The 16474-nt window shown below is 36.7% G+C and overlaps 1 protein-coding gene across 2 annotated transcripts in view; it reads left to right on the forward strand.

The window, feature by feature from the left end:
* Nucleotides 1-544: 544 nt before the first annotated feature.
* The window catches only part of LOC139952607 (receptor-type tyrosine-protein phosphatase T-like), a 40015-nt gene continuing 24085 nt past the window's right edge, over nt 545-16474 (forward strand). The window contains exons 1-12 of one of the 2 annotated variants that reach the window (XM_071951797.1): nt 545-669; nt 1400-1530; nt 2708-3016; nt 3460-3711; nt 4188-4319; nt 5305-5451; nt 7231-7365; nt 7959-8096; nt 9616-9669; nt 13207-13524; nt 14383-14498; nt 15328-15535. In XM_071951797.1, the coding sequence (XP_071807898.1) occupies nt 1437-1530; nt 2708-3016; nt 3460-3711; nt 4188-4319; nt 5305-5451; nt 7231-7365; nt 7959-8096; nt 9616-9669; nt 13207-13524; nt 14383-14498; nt 15328-15535 (1903 nt within the window). In that variant the 5' untranslated portion in view covers nt 545-669; nt 1400-1436. Of the gene's footprint in view, nt 670-1391; nt 1531-2707; nt 3017-3459; nt 3712-4187; nt 4320-5304; nt 5452-7230; nt 7366-7958; nt 8097-9615; nt 9670-13206; nt 13525-14382; nt 14499-15327; nt 15536-16474 lie in introns of both variants that reach the window. The other variant, XM_071951796.1, reaches the window with a different exon arrangement.

A 16474-nucleotide genomic window follows, 5' to 3' on the forward strand; every position in this document is an offset into this window, starting at 1 on the left:
ATAAAATATTGTCCATGTGGTTACTGTTTATAAAAACAAATGTTTATAAACAACGTTCACAACATAATTTGTTTTTTATTGTAGAGTTGAATAAGTGTGTATATAGGCACAGTCAAACCCTAAAACATTTCCTAGGCGGTTTCAGATCTAAAAAGGTGATAACACCCTTATAAAAAAAACAAGCTACAACTGTGTACAACATACTTTCCATGGTTGTAAAATTCCCCTTTCTGTAGACTTTGTTTCTCAATCAGTGAGCTTTGACTTTAAGAATCGATTATTGAAGACCGAATATCACGCTATTCTCTATTATCGGATTTGGTTTTGTCACGTGCCGCCCATGAACTTTTGAATAATGATGAAATCTGATCGATACAATGATGACCTTTTATACAAACAAACTCCGCAGGCACTTTTGGTGAACTGTGATTATATCATTTTTCCACAGTGTGTTCCGCTTTGTCAGCTCCAAGTGTTTCACATTGTGTGTTTATATAGTTCCATGTTTTCATCGGATGTTTCACACAGACCACAATTGAAACGATTAATATGGACCAGTAGGTATAGTAAAAGTTCAGTGAAGAGACTATAGCATTTCATCATTGTGTTTAAACCCAACATTGCATTTCCTACTTTTGATATTGGTGGATGCTTTTGTGAGGGCAGCAGGTAAGTCAAATTTACCTTTTATTTGAGGAATATCTTGTTTCGAAAGTAAGAGTGGCCATGGCCTTAAACGAACTCCACACAATTGCGAAGATTGTTTTTATGGTCAATAAAATGAATTACAAGTCGTTTGGCTCACTTTTACCTGTTTGTGATAAATATTTCTATCATTTATCGTGACTTAAAAGTTGATGTTGCATTTAGGTTAAATAAAAAGATGGGCTCACCTCAAAAAAATTGTCTACGATCTCATTCATAGAGTACAGTCTTATGAAAGCCGCCTCTTGGTTCATATTTTTTGTTGTACCATTAAAGGCAGTGGACACTATTGGTAATTACTCAAAATAATTACTAGCATAAAACCAAAGATTGGTAACGAGTAATATGGAGCTATTAATAATTAGTATAAAACATTGTGAGAAACGGCTCCCTCTGAAGTAACGTAGTTTTCAAGAAAAGCAATTTTCCACGAATTTGATTTTGATTTCTCGAAATCAAGCATCTGTTGAAAGCACATCGTGTGACAAGGGTGTCTTTTATTTAATTATTATCGAGCCAATTGAGCTCAAATTTCCACACATAGTGAGAAGACTGGTCTTTGACAATTACCAATAGTGTCCAGTGTCTTTAACTGGCTCTCTTCGGATCTGCCGGTCAAGAGAATTTTGGATAAGACCACACGACGTTTTGTTCACACATGGAATAATGCAGTTTTCCAATATAAGAAATACAGGCCATCTCAACATAAACTTAAAGCTGTCCAAACTACGATGAATGGACGCGGTCTGAAAGACTCTCCGGCTGTGTCTGGGTATGCTTTACTTGGCCTGCTGGTCCTTCTAGTTCTACCACATCATTCACTAGGTAAGACGATTGTTTAAGGCTAGAAATGTTTTCGCTGTCTTTTGTCTCTCACTGTGTTTGTTTTATTGCTTGAAAATTCAAAATATCAAAGCTAACCAGGGTGACATCCAAGATTATAATACAGCCTGGGAAGCGGCAGCAATTGAGTCACCTTTTTAGGAATAGGAGCTTGGGGATAATCGCTTTTAATTTCCATTATTTAGCTTCAAACCACAAGGGAAATGCACTTAAATGCGGGACTTGAATGCAAACTTGAATTTCAAACTTGATGAAGAGGAAACATGTAGATGTGGTTGTCTATCGGACACAATTATTACACAACAATTACAAACAATGAGTAAATGGGGCGGGACATAGATCTAATCCCTATAAAATAATGACTACATCACTAAACATACAACTTGACAAAGCAAACACATTTTCTCCTTTAGGAAAACAAAACGGGAAACAACTTGGTATCACTTTCGTTTTTGTTTTGTTTTCTTGACCTGCAAAATAAAAACGTACATAATGCTATTTGTGTCAGGATATTCGTTTGCTAAGCCAGAGCCCCAGCAGCATAAATAAGGCATATATATAGGGGGCCAAGTCTGTCGTAGATGGAGCATGCGAGCGGGGTGCGCGGAGCGTTTGCGGGGATCCGGTCAAGGCCCCGGAAGACTCGTACCGACGGACCATTATCGGCTGTATTTTCGTTAAATACCCAGTCAATCCGCAGCACATACAAAATCCGTGTTCCTTTTATCTGCAAAATATTCATGGGTTTTGGTGCGTGACCTCGGTATGAATATTTAATTAGTCAAAAGGGCTTCTGGAATTCAGTCTTTTTCGGCCTTTTCTGAAAAGTCTAAACAAAATTAATGCACAAGTTAATTGAAACGAAGAGCATATCTGTCGTTTGGTATGAACAAAATGATGGTGCAACGACTTTCTAATATAGGAAAATTAGTACTGAAGTTTACCTCCTAAACAAAGCATATAGTAACTGATGCCCACTAACCAGAAGTCATTCCTGTTTAACATGACACTTTTCTTGTATTGTCCAAGCATAGCCCAGAAAGAACTTTAATTTATTAAATATGGCAGAACTTACGTTTTCGATTACAAACACATAGTAATTATAACAATAAACAACATGGTTCTCATTTATATCTTGTTTGTTTGTTGCTAACTATAGGAGCAGTTCCTGATTTCACCTGCTTCAATGTAGAGCTTTATGCAAACGATGATACTCCTATATCGCATTTTATTGGTGGCTACAAAAGCGGTAGAGACACCAGTGCAGAAGTCTCCTTTGATCGTGTTCTAGACACTGGCAGTGGCAGTAATTTACCAACTGGAGGAAGGGAGAGCAATCACAACACAGTCAGTGCCAGACTTTATTACATGCCGGACACACTTGGGGCGGAACGATTCGGTGCTTACAACTGTATTTTCAGCTCACAAGAAACTGTAAAGATAACGACAATTCTTTTGCATGGAAATGGTAAGGAACGCAAAGAACGTGTTCTTAAACACGAAATGTGTTTTCATCTCCGAAATGGAGTCGGTGGTAAAAGTTTGAAATTAGTGATGTCCAGTTAAATTGATTCAATTGTTCCACTAAAAGGTACATGGTGTGGGTTTTTGTTTTGTATGATGGTTCACGTTTTTGACAATACTTCTACAAAGGCTTGTTTTACAACCCACTTTTATGACAAAGCCTTTTTTGTATCTCCAGCCTCATCCATCTTGACTACGAGTGCTGGAGAGGATGCGACATTGACAATGACACAGTTATACAAAGGTCCACTGAGCTTATTATTGATTGTAGGTGATGTATCTCCAACCTCATCCCACTTGACTACAAGTGCTGGGGAGGATGTAACATTGACAATGACACTTTTATATAACGGTCTATCAACTGAGCTTTAATATTATTGATTGTAGGTGATGTATCTCCAGCCTCATCCACCTTGACTACGAGTGCTGGAGAGGATGTAACATTGACAATGACACAGCGTTACGGATTACTACCTGAGCTTCGATGGAGACACAATGGTGATGACGTCACTGCGTGGAATGGCCAATCAAGCGTCAGTATCCTTAATGTTCAACTCCATCATGCTGGTATCTATGAATGCTTCAGAAATGGCAGACATCAACTGCAGAACCATGCACTTATGAAACTTCTTGTAAGACGTAAGTCTCCAGGTGACTTCTTTCTCTTAGTTGTCTTGATTAGTCAATTAGACTGTTGATATTCATATGAAAATAAAAATAGTAATAATAAACTACAGCCTTTATAATGCACACTTTACTAAAAAGATCATGTTTCAAAATCAGGTCTTGTACTTTTGGAACACGATCCTCTTTAGCACCTCATCACTAATTTGTGATAAGAACTTGCCGACCGAAGTTCAGATCCCATTATACTTGTTTTTGAATATTCAACTTTGAAGCTTTAAAACTTCTTAGACCAGCTTCTTCTACTGCCACAAAATTTAACTAATAACACATGCACCCACACTTCATAATCAAAGCTTACAACTCCACATACAATTATTAGCATAATCATGATGGCCATTGCCCATTTTAAAGATTCATATTATGCAATCCATTTTAAGTTGACTTGAATAAACAATAACACAGACAAGTTTTATACATTTCTTTTTCAGAGTGTTCTCCCAATAAATGGGGTCCATCGTGTGATAATGACTGTCCATTCTGCTACAATGGCGGTCAGTGTGACGATAAGACTGGTGATTGTATCTGCGCTCCAGGATTTAGCGGTGTCCGTTGTCGATCAGGTAAGTCACAAACGTAAACACAATTCTGAACCACAGTTTAAAGTCACCTGGAAGTGGTAAATGTCAAAATAAAGCTTTTGTCACAAGTATATGTGTTTTGATGAGTGGAATGTGAATAAACAGTTAACTAAGGTTCTAAAAAAAATAGTTCTTAATCTTATTTACAAATTTAAGAGTAGGCCCCACCCATGAGGGCGCTGTTCGTGGCGTCAATCGAGGCGCGATATTTGAAGGGAAAATACTGCACAGAGCTGAACATGTTTGGGGCTACATTAAGGTTCGGGCTACATTTAGGTATTGCTACATTTAGGGCTTGGGCTATATTTAGGTGCCGCACCGACGTCGGACCGGACCACTAGACACTATTGCTCTTGTGAGTCTGACCAGCCATGCAGACTGACCCCATCTTTAGTTGTTTTGCTGCATCCAGCAGCAATACACTTGGTCGGCATTGCCGGCAAAATGCAAGAAAACATTTTTTTTTCAAAAAGTACAAACTCACGAATTGGACTTGCATGTACTTTGCACGTGTGTTTACTCTACGCATCAAGGCAAAGTCTGCCTCGATTGACGGCACAAAAGGGGTAGGCGGAGTCAACCCCAAACAACTCTTTTGTATTGTTTTATTGTTACTATATACTCTTATGTTTGAAAAACAAAATTAAATTCTGGTTCCAGGTGACTTTAAGATAAACTAATGAGCACATTATCATGTGAAGAATTATTTAAGATGACTTGGTGGATGTTTGATTGTCAGGAAGAAGGTTTTTTTGTGTGGTATAATTATACAAAGGAATGACAAGAACAAACATCTACCAAAAGACAACACACACACAAACAAAGATGTTGAGGTGGGGCACTACTCTTTTAGATCTTCCCATCGATCTTTCATCTGATGTCAGTTCTAAGAGTTAGTTTAAAGCTGGCAATAAAAATACTAAGCCAAATAACAATTGATAATCAATTTAATTTAATATTTTCACAGTGCATAACAACAACTGCTTTGGTCAAGACTGTGGTATCCGATGCACCTCTAAGTGGGCTAATGGTTGCCATGGCAATCAACTTTGTCTTCCGGATCCTTTTGGCTGTACGTGCGCTGCTGGCTTCACAGGTCCAAATTGCGAACAAGGTATGAACAAAGTTCCTTTTGAAAATCATGGCAAGACAGATCAAATCAATACACAATCTAGTGTTATTAACATGTTTATTTATCCCCACTGTTTTGGTAAAGAAACTTTTCTTGTCATAATTTTCAAAAATAGGCTACTTTGTACAATTGCTGGAGAAACAACGTAAAAAGTTAGTGTACTTTTTGTTGTTAACAGTCTTTTGATTTATTCCTTTTTGTTTAAGTAAAATAATTTGCCAATTTTTTTCTCCAAAATAGTATTTTGTGCATCTTAATATCGAAGATAAACGCACATCGGTCATTGACAATGTATGATTCATTATTGCGGAAAGGGAGTCTGATTGTGGTTCGGGCGGTAATAAAGGAACACGCTGCCTTGGACCGGTCGAGTTGGTCTTTGAAAAGCGTTTGTAACCGTTTGTTATAAAATCCATATGATTAGAAAGATATTTTAAAAGTAAAATATAGTGATCCACACAAGTATCACTCAAAATTGCGTGGTTTTCCTTTCACCTCGTCGACAAACAAGGTCGGCCATTTATGGGAGTCAAATTCTTGACTCCCATGATTATATTCTCCTTTTTAAACATTTCTCTAACCATATGCATTTCATAACAAACGGTTACAAACGCTATTTAAAGACCAACTCGACCGATCCAAGGCAACGTGTTCCTTTAAGTATATGGGGGTGAGTGTTTGCATAAAACCAGCTAAAATAGGAAGAGATATATCATTCAATCCAGTGCTCCTTAAACCCAGCCGAAAAGAAACAAGAAAATGATTTCTTTATTCCTTGTTCCTTAAACCTAGCCAGAGAGGAAGAGATATATCATTCAATCCAGTGCTCCTTAAACCCAGCCGAAAAGAAACAAGAAAATGATTTCTTTATTCCTTGTTCCTTAAACCTAGCCAGAGAGGAAGGGATATATTTTTATATTATCATTAATTGTTCCGTCTTGTGAAATGTTCCGTCTTCTTGTTATATGACAAAATGTGTGTCATATTGCTCACAAAATGCGGATTAAATTGCTAGCTTAGACAAAAGATTGATCTATAAAATTCGGAGCATGTTCTTCACAGTTGGGGGTGATTATCGGAAACTGAAAATGTTTCTTTGAAGTCTTAATAGAATTTTAGCGGACTATTATGAAAATATGAAGCTGTAAATTAGAAGGGGAAAAAATGCATTTAAAAATGAGTTTGTTTATTAAAAATAATGCTTGCAGCAAAAAGTGTTTATTTAATTTGTATGAGAATTATTATGCTGAGAATGGCCTGGGAACCAAATCATGGGTTGAGCTAGGCTAAGGGGAGACTCAGGACAAACCTTATTGGTGTCCTTTGTTAAATTTTTAAATACTTCCGGTCGGATGGCAACTACAAGGTTTATGGCTACACATAACTAGTTAGGGCTATCGACCAAGATAAACTGCCATGGGGGCACGTTGATGCCCCACCTGGGGATGAAGCATTGTACTTTACCCCCCCCCCCCCAACCATTCACAGTTTGAAAGGATGTATGCAAGGGTATCATCCATTATAGGAGGCTGGTTGGTAGGGCAGAATGCATTATACTTACCCCCGACTTTACCCTCAAGGGGTGATGTCAAGACCGGAATTCGAACCCACACCCTGCTGCTGACAACACCGGAGCTCGGGTCCGATGAATAAGACCGCTCGGCTACAACAATTTGTATACATTGATAATCTTAGATATTATTCAATTTCTATTGTGAGTATAAAAACCTGCAGCTTCTCTCACTGACTTCTCTCATTTAGGTTGCCCAGATGGTATGTATGGTGCAGGTTGCTCTTTGGAATGTCGCTGTGGAAATGCAGCTTGTAACAGTACAATTGGTACTTGCACACCAGGCAGTAATTGCAAATCTGGCTTCACAGGTGTGAATTGCGAGGGTGAGTAGAGATGTCATATTAATGACAGACCTTTATATAAAATACTACTTTTTACATGGGTAAAACCAACATGAATATTCGTTATTTTGAGTAAATTCTTCAAGTGCCTTTAAAGGCAGTGGACACTATTGGTAATTACTCAAAATAATTATTGCCATAAAACATTACTTGGTGACGAGTGATGGGGAGAGGTTGATGGTATGAAACATTGTGAGAAACGGCTCCCTCTGAAGTGCCATAGTTTTCGAGAAAGAAGTAATTTTCCACGAATTTGATTTCGGGACCTCAGATTTAGAACTTGAGGTCTCGAAATCAACCATCTAAACGCACATAACTTCGTGTGCAAGGGTTATTTTTCTTATTTCTTATCTCGAAACTTCGATGACCGATTGAGCTCAAATTTTCACAGGTTTGTTATTTTATACATACTATGTTGAGACACACAAACTGTGAAGGCTTGTCTTTGACAATTACCAATAGTGTCCACTGCCTTTAAGAATAGGTAGTGGTATTTTCTGGTATTAGCTGGTAATACTGGTATTTTCACATCCCGCGTTGTTTCTAAACCCACTTTGGGTGATTCCCTCATACAGACTGTTCCAATGGGTGGTTTGGAGTCAATTGTGCCCAGGAGTGTCATTGTGCTGGTGGTGGAGCTTGTAACAGAGTTTCTGGTGCATGCCAAACTGGTGTACTCTGTGAGGGAGGATTTAGAGGTGAAAACTGCCAAAGTAAGTACACACTAGAAATTGAGAGTTTGTGTACAAACTCAGGGTGTTCGGGTGAATAGTCAAATGAGGTCACGTTGTGTACAACATTTGTAGAACATTACAAGAGGTTTCATGTAGTGAAAGAATCTTGTACGTAGCGTTTGTGGTTCTCAAGATATAAATTTTTCAATTATTTACCGTTTATTTAACGTAATGACGTCATCAATGACGTCATCATTCCAAAAAAGTTGCGGGTTCATCTACTCATGAAGGTTCATGTTTATGATAAGTTTCAAGTTCATAGTAGTTTAACATTTTGTTCAAAATCGCACGAAGAAAGATGAGGCGAATCCCAGCGTAGTGGAATTTGAATTACGCGCGCCTTCAACGGAGTCTGCATGTGTATACACAACCCGTAATGCCCACAGCCACGCAGTGCTGTTTTGTCGTAGAGCATGGATACAATGTAGGCCTACATGAACTACACGCACACACACCCACACACCCACAATAAAATAGTAGCATTCACATACATGAATGGCGATACTATCTGGTTTCTACGCGTAATGAATGGAGGTCAACACAAACGCGCGCTTTTACGACCAGAAGGCAAAATTCAACTGGCATTATGTTTGTGCAAAAGTTTGAGCAGGATAACTGATCTTCAAACTGATATTCAAATTTTGCAAATATGATATATAGTTCTTGAGATATGAACGTTTGAAATTTTGAACTTCCGGTTTCAACCGGAAGTAAAAGTCACATGAGGTCACGTTGTGCACGACTTTTGTAGCTAATTACAAGACCTTTTATATGCACCAAATATCTTGTGTGTGGCATTTGTAGTTCTCAAGATATGAACTCTCCAATTTTTAGCGTTTTTTTGAACGTAATGACGTCATCAATGACGTCATCATTCCAAAAATGTTGCGGTTTCGTCTACTCATTAAGATCAATATATATGGTAAGTTTCAGGTTCATACAAGCTTTAGTTTTTGCGAAAATCGCGCGAGAACGTTCGAGGAGAAGAACACGCAGAAAAAAAAAAAAAAAAAAAAAAAAAAAAAACAGAACAATAACAATAGTTGTTCGGCTGGTGGCCGAACACCTAATTAAATTGAGACCACTCAATTTTCATTCTTTCTTTCATTTCTGCTGTTAATTTAAAACAATACATTTGTAATTACCAAACGAACTATAATGTAAGCTGACCTTGAAAAAGTTTAATTTGACATAGATGATGTCAATCCCCGCAGCTGACTTTGATAAATTTGAAAATTTTGGGGTGACAAAATGCTGACGCTAACGCCTTCAACAAGCTCAACCCCAGTCGCTCAGCTCATCAAAATGTTGTTTCATTTTCTCATTTTTATTACTTTGTTCCTCCATCGAGCAGTTGGCAGGTCACCAAGTCAGTTTTCCGTCATGTTCTAATTGCAACATGCCTTGTGATTTTAATTTCCCAAGGCCGTGAGCCAAGAGAATAACTGAAAATATCAAAAAAATAACCAAGATTTTTAAAACAACTTTTGTTTTGCAGACTCTTGTCCGTATGGTCAGATTGGCATTAATCCAAACTGCAGAGTGTGTTACGGTAAGATTGGCAAACAACAGTCTAATGTTGTAAAACCTTTAAAAAGAACTTTCCAAATTATAATAATAATAATAATAATAATAATAATAATAATAATAATAATAATAATAATAATAATAATAATAATAATAATAATAATAATAATAATAATAATAATAATAATAATAATAATAATAATAATAATAATAATAATAATAATAATAATAATAATAATAATAATAATAATAATAATAATAATAATAATAATAATAATAATAATAATAATAATAATAATAATAATAATAATAATAATAATAATAATAATAATAATAATAATAATAATAATAATAATAATAATAATAATAATAATAATAATAATAATAATAATAATAATAATAATAATAATAATAATAATAATAATAATAATAATAATAATAATAATAATAATAATAATAATAATAATAAGAGGATGGATGCAAAGACACGAAAAATAATGACCATGAACAGGATGCACCATCCAAAAGCAGACATTGACAGGATGTACCTGCCAAGATCAACTGGAGGACGTGGCCTGATCCAGCTTGAACTGACCTTCAAAACCTCCACAATCGGTCTAGATGCTTATCTGACGAAAACTAATGACCCACTCCTCCAAATAGTGAAACAACATGATGACAAGAAAAAGCTCTACTCCATCAAAAAAGAAGCAGTAAAATTCAAAAGAGAACTTGACTACTCAGAAATCACACCATCAGATAATGAAGCAACAACTATCTATACAAAGCGAGTAAAGAAGACAGCAAAAACCAAGGGTCATGAACAACTACAGAAAACCTGGGAAGACAAGGTAATGCACGGGAAGTATCCAAAAAGGACGAAAGAAGCAGATGTTGACCAACTGAAGACACACCAATGGCTTAAAAACACCGGGCTGAAAGCAGAGACGGAGGGCCTTATCATTGCCGCCCAAGACCAGAGTCTCGCCACCAGGTCATTTCACCATCGCATCATCAAAGATGGAATAGACCCACAATGTAGGATATGCGGAAAATATGAAGAAACCGTAGACCATATTATCTCTGGATGTCCAGAGCTGGCGAAGACGGAGTATATTCATCGACACAATAAGACAGCGGCGTACCTTCACTGGAAAATTTGCAGGCATTACAACATAGAGACGACAGGGGAGTGGTACAAACATCAGCCGACAACGGTCACAGAGAATGATGTAGTCACCATCCTCTGGGACATGCCAATCCATACTGACAAAGAGATTAAAGCCAACAGACCCGACATCATCATCAAGGACAAGAAAGACCAGAGGTGTATACTAATTGATGTGTCAATACCTTCCGAACGAAACACCTCAATTAAAGTTGCCGAGAAGCTGTCTAAATACAAAGACCTTGAGATCGAGATTAGCAGAATGTGGAGTATGAAGACCGAGACAATCCCAGTGGTCATCGGAGCTCTGGGACTAGTAAAGAAAGGACTGGAGAAATTCATTGAACGTATCCCTGGCAGCATAAGCATCAACTTAGTCCAGAAGATTGCACTCCTCGGCACAGCTCACATACTACGTAGAATTCTGTCCATTAAATAACATCACCCCTTTAGCGCCTCAGATCCATAGTCTGGATCCGGCTCTGTAGGATGTATCGTAGATAGCATAAAATAAACTTCTTCATAATAATAATAATAATAATAATAATAATAATAATAATAATAATAATAATAATAATAATAATAATAATAATAATAATAATAATAATAATAATAATAATAATAATAATAATAATAATAATAATAATAATAATAATAATAATAATAATAATAATAATAATAATAATAATAATAATAATAATAATAATAATAATAATAATAATAATAATAATAATAATAATAATAATAATAATAATAATAATAATAATAATAATAATAATAATAATAATAATAATAATAATAATAATAATAATAATAATAATAATAATAATAATAATAATAATAATAATAATAATAATAATAATAATAATAATAATAATAATAATAATAATAATAATAATAATAATAATAATAATAATAATAATAATAATAATAATAATAATAATAATAATAATAATAATAATAATAATAATAATATTAGCGCTCTACGGAGAACAGAGCGCTTTACATGAGACTATGACAACAAAAGAAAAACAAACAAACTAGGATGGGTGGGGAAAAAGAAATGTCTTGGGTTTACCAGTTTAGTTACCATTATACCATCGCAGGAATACTAGAAGATAAAACATTAAGTCCATCAAAAGATAAACAATATTGTATACAAACAATGAATATAATTTTGTTGAATACGTTGCGTCCTACTGCATTCAGCCACCAGAGAGGTGGGCAAAGATCATTTCCCTTTTTTGTTCAAGTTTTTTTAACGAAGTGTCTGGGTTCTTTTAGGTGAATTACACAACACACGGACCTACCACTTTACGTCACATCCAGAGGACAATAATGGCACTGCACATGTTTGGTTGTCAAAGACTAGTTTTTCTCACTTGGCTTATTCAAACGCTATTCATCAAATAACACAGCTGTGAAAATATAGATTCAAATTGGTCACTTAAATTTCAAGAAAATAATTAAGAAAAACACAAATGTTGCTCAATTTGTGTGCTTTCAGATGTCTAATAAAAGTCCTTAGGCAATTATTTTGTTTATTGGATTTGAGGCATTGCATGGTGAGGTATCAATGTAAATTAGTTTGCGGTAACACCATGTGTGTATCTACTTGCCAGGTAGAGTTTGTTCTTGGAGAACTGTCTTGCTTTATTCTACTGCCGCGGAGTAGATAATCAGAGGTTCGGGAGACTTCTCAGTTCTGAAAAGAACTGTCCTGCTTTTTAACTATTACCACGGCGGATGGTATAGAAAATAGACTGGACTACTACTTTAGCTTCTAGGATCGTAATTAACTGTACTGCCGCGGAGTCAGTTCTGAATTGGTCTCAACGTTTCGACTAGCTTGCTCTAGTCATCGTCAGGAGACTGAAGTATTTTGTTATTTGATTGAGAATATAAAAACCCACTCCGTGGTAGTGCAATTTATCACGACCTTATAAGCTGTTGCAGTCCAAGCTTACAACTGAGAAGTTTCCCGGGCAAAACAAACCAAAAAACAACAACTGGGCGGTGATAAAATATAAATTGCAAGGCAGATCTCTAAATAACCAACTCTACCTTGACACGTAGGACATACATGGTGTTACCGTGTTTCTCAAAAACAACTTCACTTCAGAGGGAGCCGTTTCTTTTAATGTTTTATACAATCAAAGCTCTCCATTGTTCGTTACCAAGTCAGTTTTTATGCTAACAATTATTTTGAGTAATTACCAAAAGTGTCCAATGCCTTTTAGAAAACACATGTCAAGACCGGCAATCAAATCCACACTGTACTGGTCGGAAACGCCATAGCTTGAGTACAGTCTGCTTGACTGATTGGTCAGGACACCACTTGTTACATGACATTGACAATTATGAAAAACTAAATTGTGTAACATTCACCCCCAGTTCCTGTTGCAGTGATCTACCAAGTCAGTTTGAGGGTACTTCCAAGCAGAACCATTACATGGAAAGCTCCTCAAAACAAGTGTCCTGTTATTGACTATGCGGTACAGTATCAACTGGTAAAGAGAGTTCTTTGCCAAGAGGGGGCTGGGGAGTTTGAAACTCTACACAACACAACAGAGATGCAGTCTTATGTACCACATCCCGATTCATCTTTAGAGGCCAATTCAATCTACAAGGTTCGTGTTCTTGCCAGGAATGAGGCAGGACTTGGGGTACCTCAGACTGAGGACTATATCAAATTGAGAACACCTGAGAAGGGTAAGTTCGTGATATATAGGAGAGCATCTATAGGAATGGGAACTTTCTGACTTTTATCTGAATTCAGACTTCTTTTTGTCTGCCTAATGAAGATAAAGCAAATTTATTTTCTAAAGATATAAATAAATCATGCTCTTCTGATTTACTTCTCCGATAAGAATTTTATCTGTTCCAAGGAGCTCTCGGAAATCAATACCCCCAATGGTTAGCAACGCCCTCATTTTAATATTCCTTCGAAAATACTGATTCTCAATAGCTTACATGTGGTTTATAAGGACTAATTTGACTTTTGCTGTTTTTTGGATGAAGAAAATTAAAGGTAAAGTGTATACTTTGGAGTTTGAAGTAGCAACGACTTTGCACATGTTTGGTAAAAGGCATGTGTCCATTATACGCAACTTTCACCGACAATTTAGAAAAACCATGAAGGCAGGGTACTGCATGCAAAATGAACACTTTGGAAGCAAGAGCTGGGGTTTTTTTTCAGTGCCGATATCGCCAGGAAAATCAATGACTAAGGGTGAATGTGGTTCTGAATGGAGTCCAATGGGCCAACTTGTAAACTATCCAAAGTAGCATGACCCTAACAATAGGGTACATCTGCTCTAATTTCTTTTGATGTGAAATCTTTCAGAAGGAAACCAACCGAGTGATCCTTCAAAGTTTGTAGCACTTTGACCTCTAATTAGTCCGACGATATTACTGTAGAGAGAAAATTATGATTAAATGTTCAGGTTTAGATTAAAAACCTATAATACTTTCTTTCATCGTGACAGATCCAAAATGTTTAAGTTTTAGCAAAAGGATATTAAACAATTAACCTAATTGCTGATTCTTGTGTTAAAATTACTTTCTTAGAGCCTTCGGGATCTCCAACAGATTTCACGAGTACATCAGCAACGAAGCACAGTGTGGCAGTTAAATGGAGTGAAATACCATGTGGCCAAAGAAACGGTGTGATAACTAAATACAGAGTGAGTCTTCATAGCAGATTGTTTCGATCCGATTAATGTATCTTTGTCAATCCAATTATACATAATTTCGAGATCATTGCTTTGCAACAGTACGTTAAAGGCAGTGGACACTATTGGTAATTACTCAAAATAATTATAAGCATAAAACCTTACTTGGTAACGAGTAATGGGGAGAGGTTGATCGTATAAAACATTGTGAGAAACGGCTCCCTCTGAGGTACGTAGTTTTCTATAGAAAGACGTAATTTTTCACGAACTTGATTTCGAGACCTCAGATTTAGATTTTGAGGTCTCGAAATTTCCAAGCACACAATTTCGTGTGACAAGGGTGTTTTTTTCTTCCATTATTAGCTCGTAACTTCGACGACCAATTGACCTCAAATTTTCATAAAGGGTTTGTTATTTTATGCATATGTTGAGATAGTGAGAAGACTGGTCTTGGACAATTACCAATAGTGCCCAGTGTATTAACTGATCATGCTATATTATGTTATGTTTCTTAATTGTGGTAAACACCTTTTTTGCACACAAGACTTGGGGAAAAGTCTCGAGAGGGCTTTACACAAATCGATGTACGTGTAAAACCATACGATACATAAACGTACCAATACACACTGACTCTAAGTTGGAGTTCGCAAATTTAAACGTGCTATATGTTGCATCGTCTCTGACCTAAAAGGAATTCAATATCTCCCACCATTGCAAATACAAAGTCATCGTGCCCTGGTGGAATGTTTAGCAAATATACAATCGTAAATTTTGTTCAAAACATAATATGAGCATCTATAATTGTGTTTTTATCGTTTCCCATTTGACAAACAATGTACAGCTCTCATACAGGGTGCTGGCAAAACCTTATGACGCCAACTTCAGTCCAACCAACTCATTTGAAACGGTTGATATAGAACCACCAGATATGCATCGCAACATTAGTGGTTTAGAACCATCTACAAAATATGATTTCAGGCTGAAAGGTTTCAACAGTGCTGGTGCTGGAAATAGAACAACATTAGAGGCATTTACTGAAGTTGAGACAGGTATGTTTGACATAGAAATCAGATAATAGCTTTAGTTGAATTGAGTTTATGACGTTCTACGTTCTTACTTGAGTAATTTAGTTTATTTAAAAGATTTTGCTTTGTAGACGTTGGTGATATAAACTGTCAGTTAAGTCTCGGTCACAACCCACCGTGCGTGTTTGTTATCCGTACGTGTTTTGGGGAGGCCACGGCCGCCACGTTTTTCTAAAAACGTGGGGAAGGAGTGGCAAGAGCAGGGAGGGAGTGCGTCAACGCACGTCACTCGCACGGTCTGCGTAAGGTGTAAGTACGTGGCCCGCGGTTGCGTGCATCGTACGTTGCGCACGTGGTAAGTGAGTTGTACATGCTTACAACGTACGCTCATCGTGCGATTACCATGTTGTCGTACGGAGGCCGTACTTACACGTGCTGGTCACGTACGGCATCCTTACTCACTCGCATGTTGTAAGTGCGTGCAAGTGCGATGGACGTGAGTTTTTCGCCCAATGTCGGGGGGTGGGGTGTAATATAGTAGGACGAACTCCGGCTGAATGTGAACATTAGTTTTACACATTAATAAGTTTCTTCAATTTACATGTTCTGAAATTTTAAATGAATGATTACATGTTTTTACCATAGTATGTTACATGTTAATGTTAGAAACTACTTGGCGGGCTATTACAGTTCCCACTTGGCCGCCTACCATGGCTAGATCGGGTTGTTTGAGCACATGAACTCATGTTACTCATGATTTTATTTTATGAACTCCGGGGACATCCCATGAACTCATGATTTAATTTTATACATTCATGTGTGAATAAACATGTACAAGTTTGTGTGTCAAACAAATGATAAAATGGTTTTTATTTGTTCTTTTTGTGACCCACTCTCTGGTGTCACCGTCTGACTATTCTTCGCTCCTCCTCTCCTCTTCCTCTTTGGCCATCTCATCTCCCG

Source organism: Asterias amurensis, chromosome 20 (assembly GCF_032118995.1).
Source record: "Asterias amurensis chromosome 20, ASM3211899v1".
Lineage (NCBI taxonomy): Eukaryota > Metazoa > Echinodermata > Asteroidea > Forcipulatida > Asteriidae > Asterias > Asterias amurensis.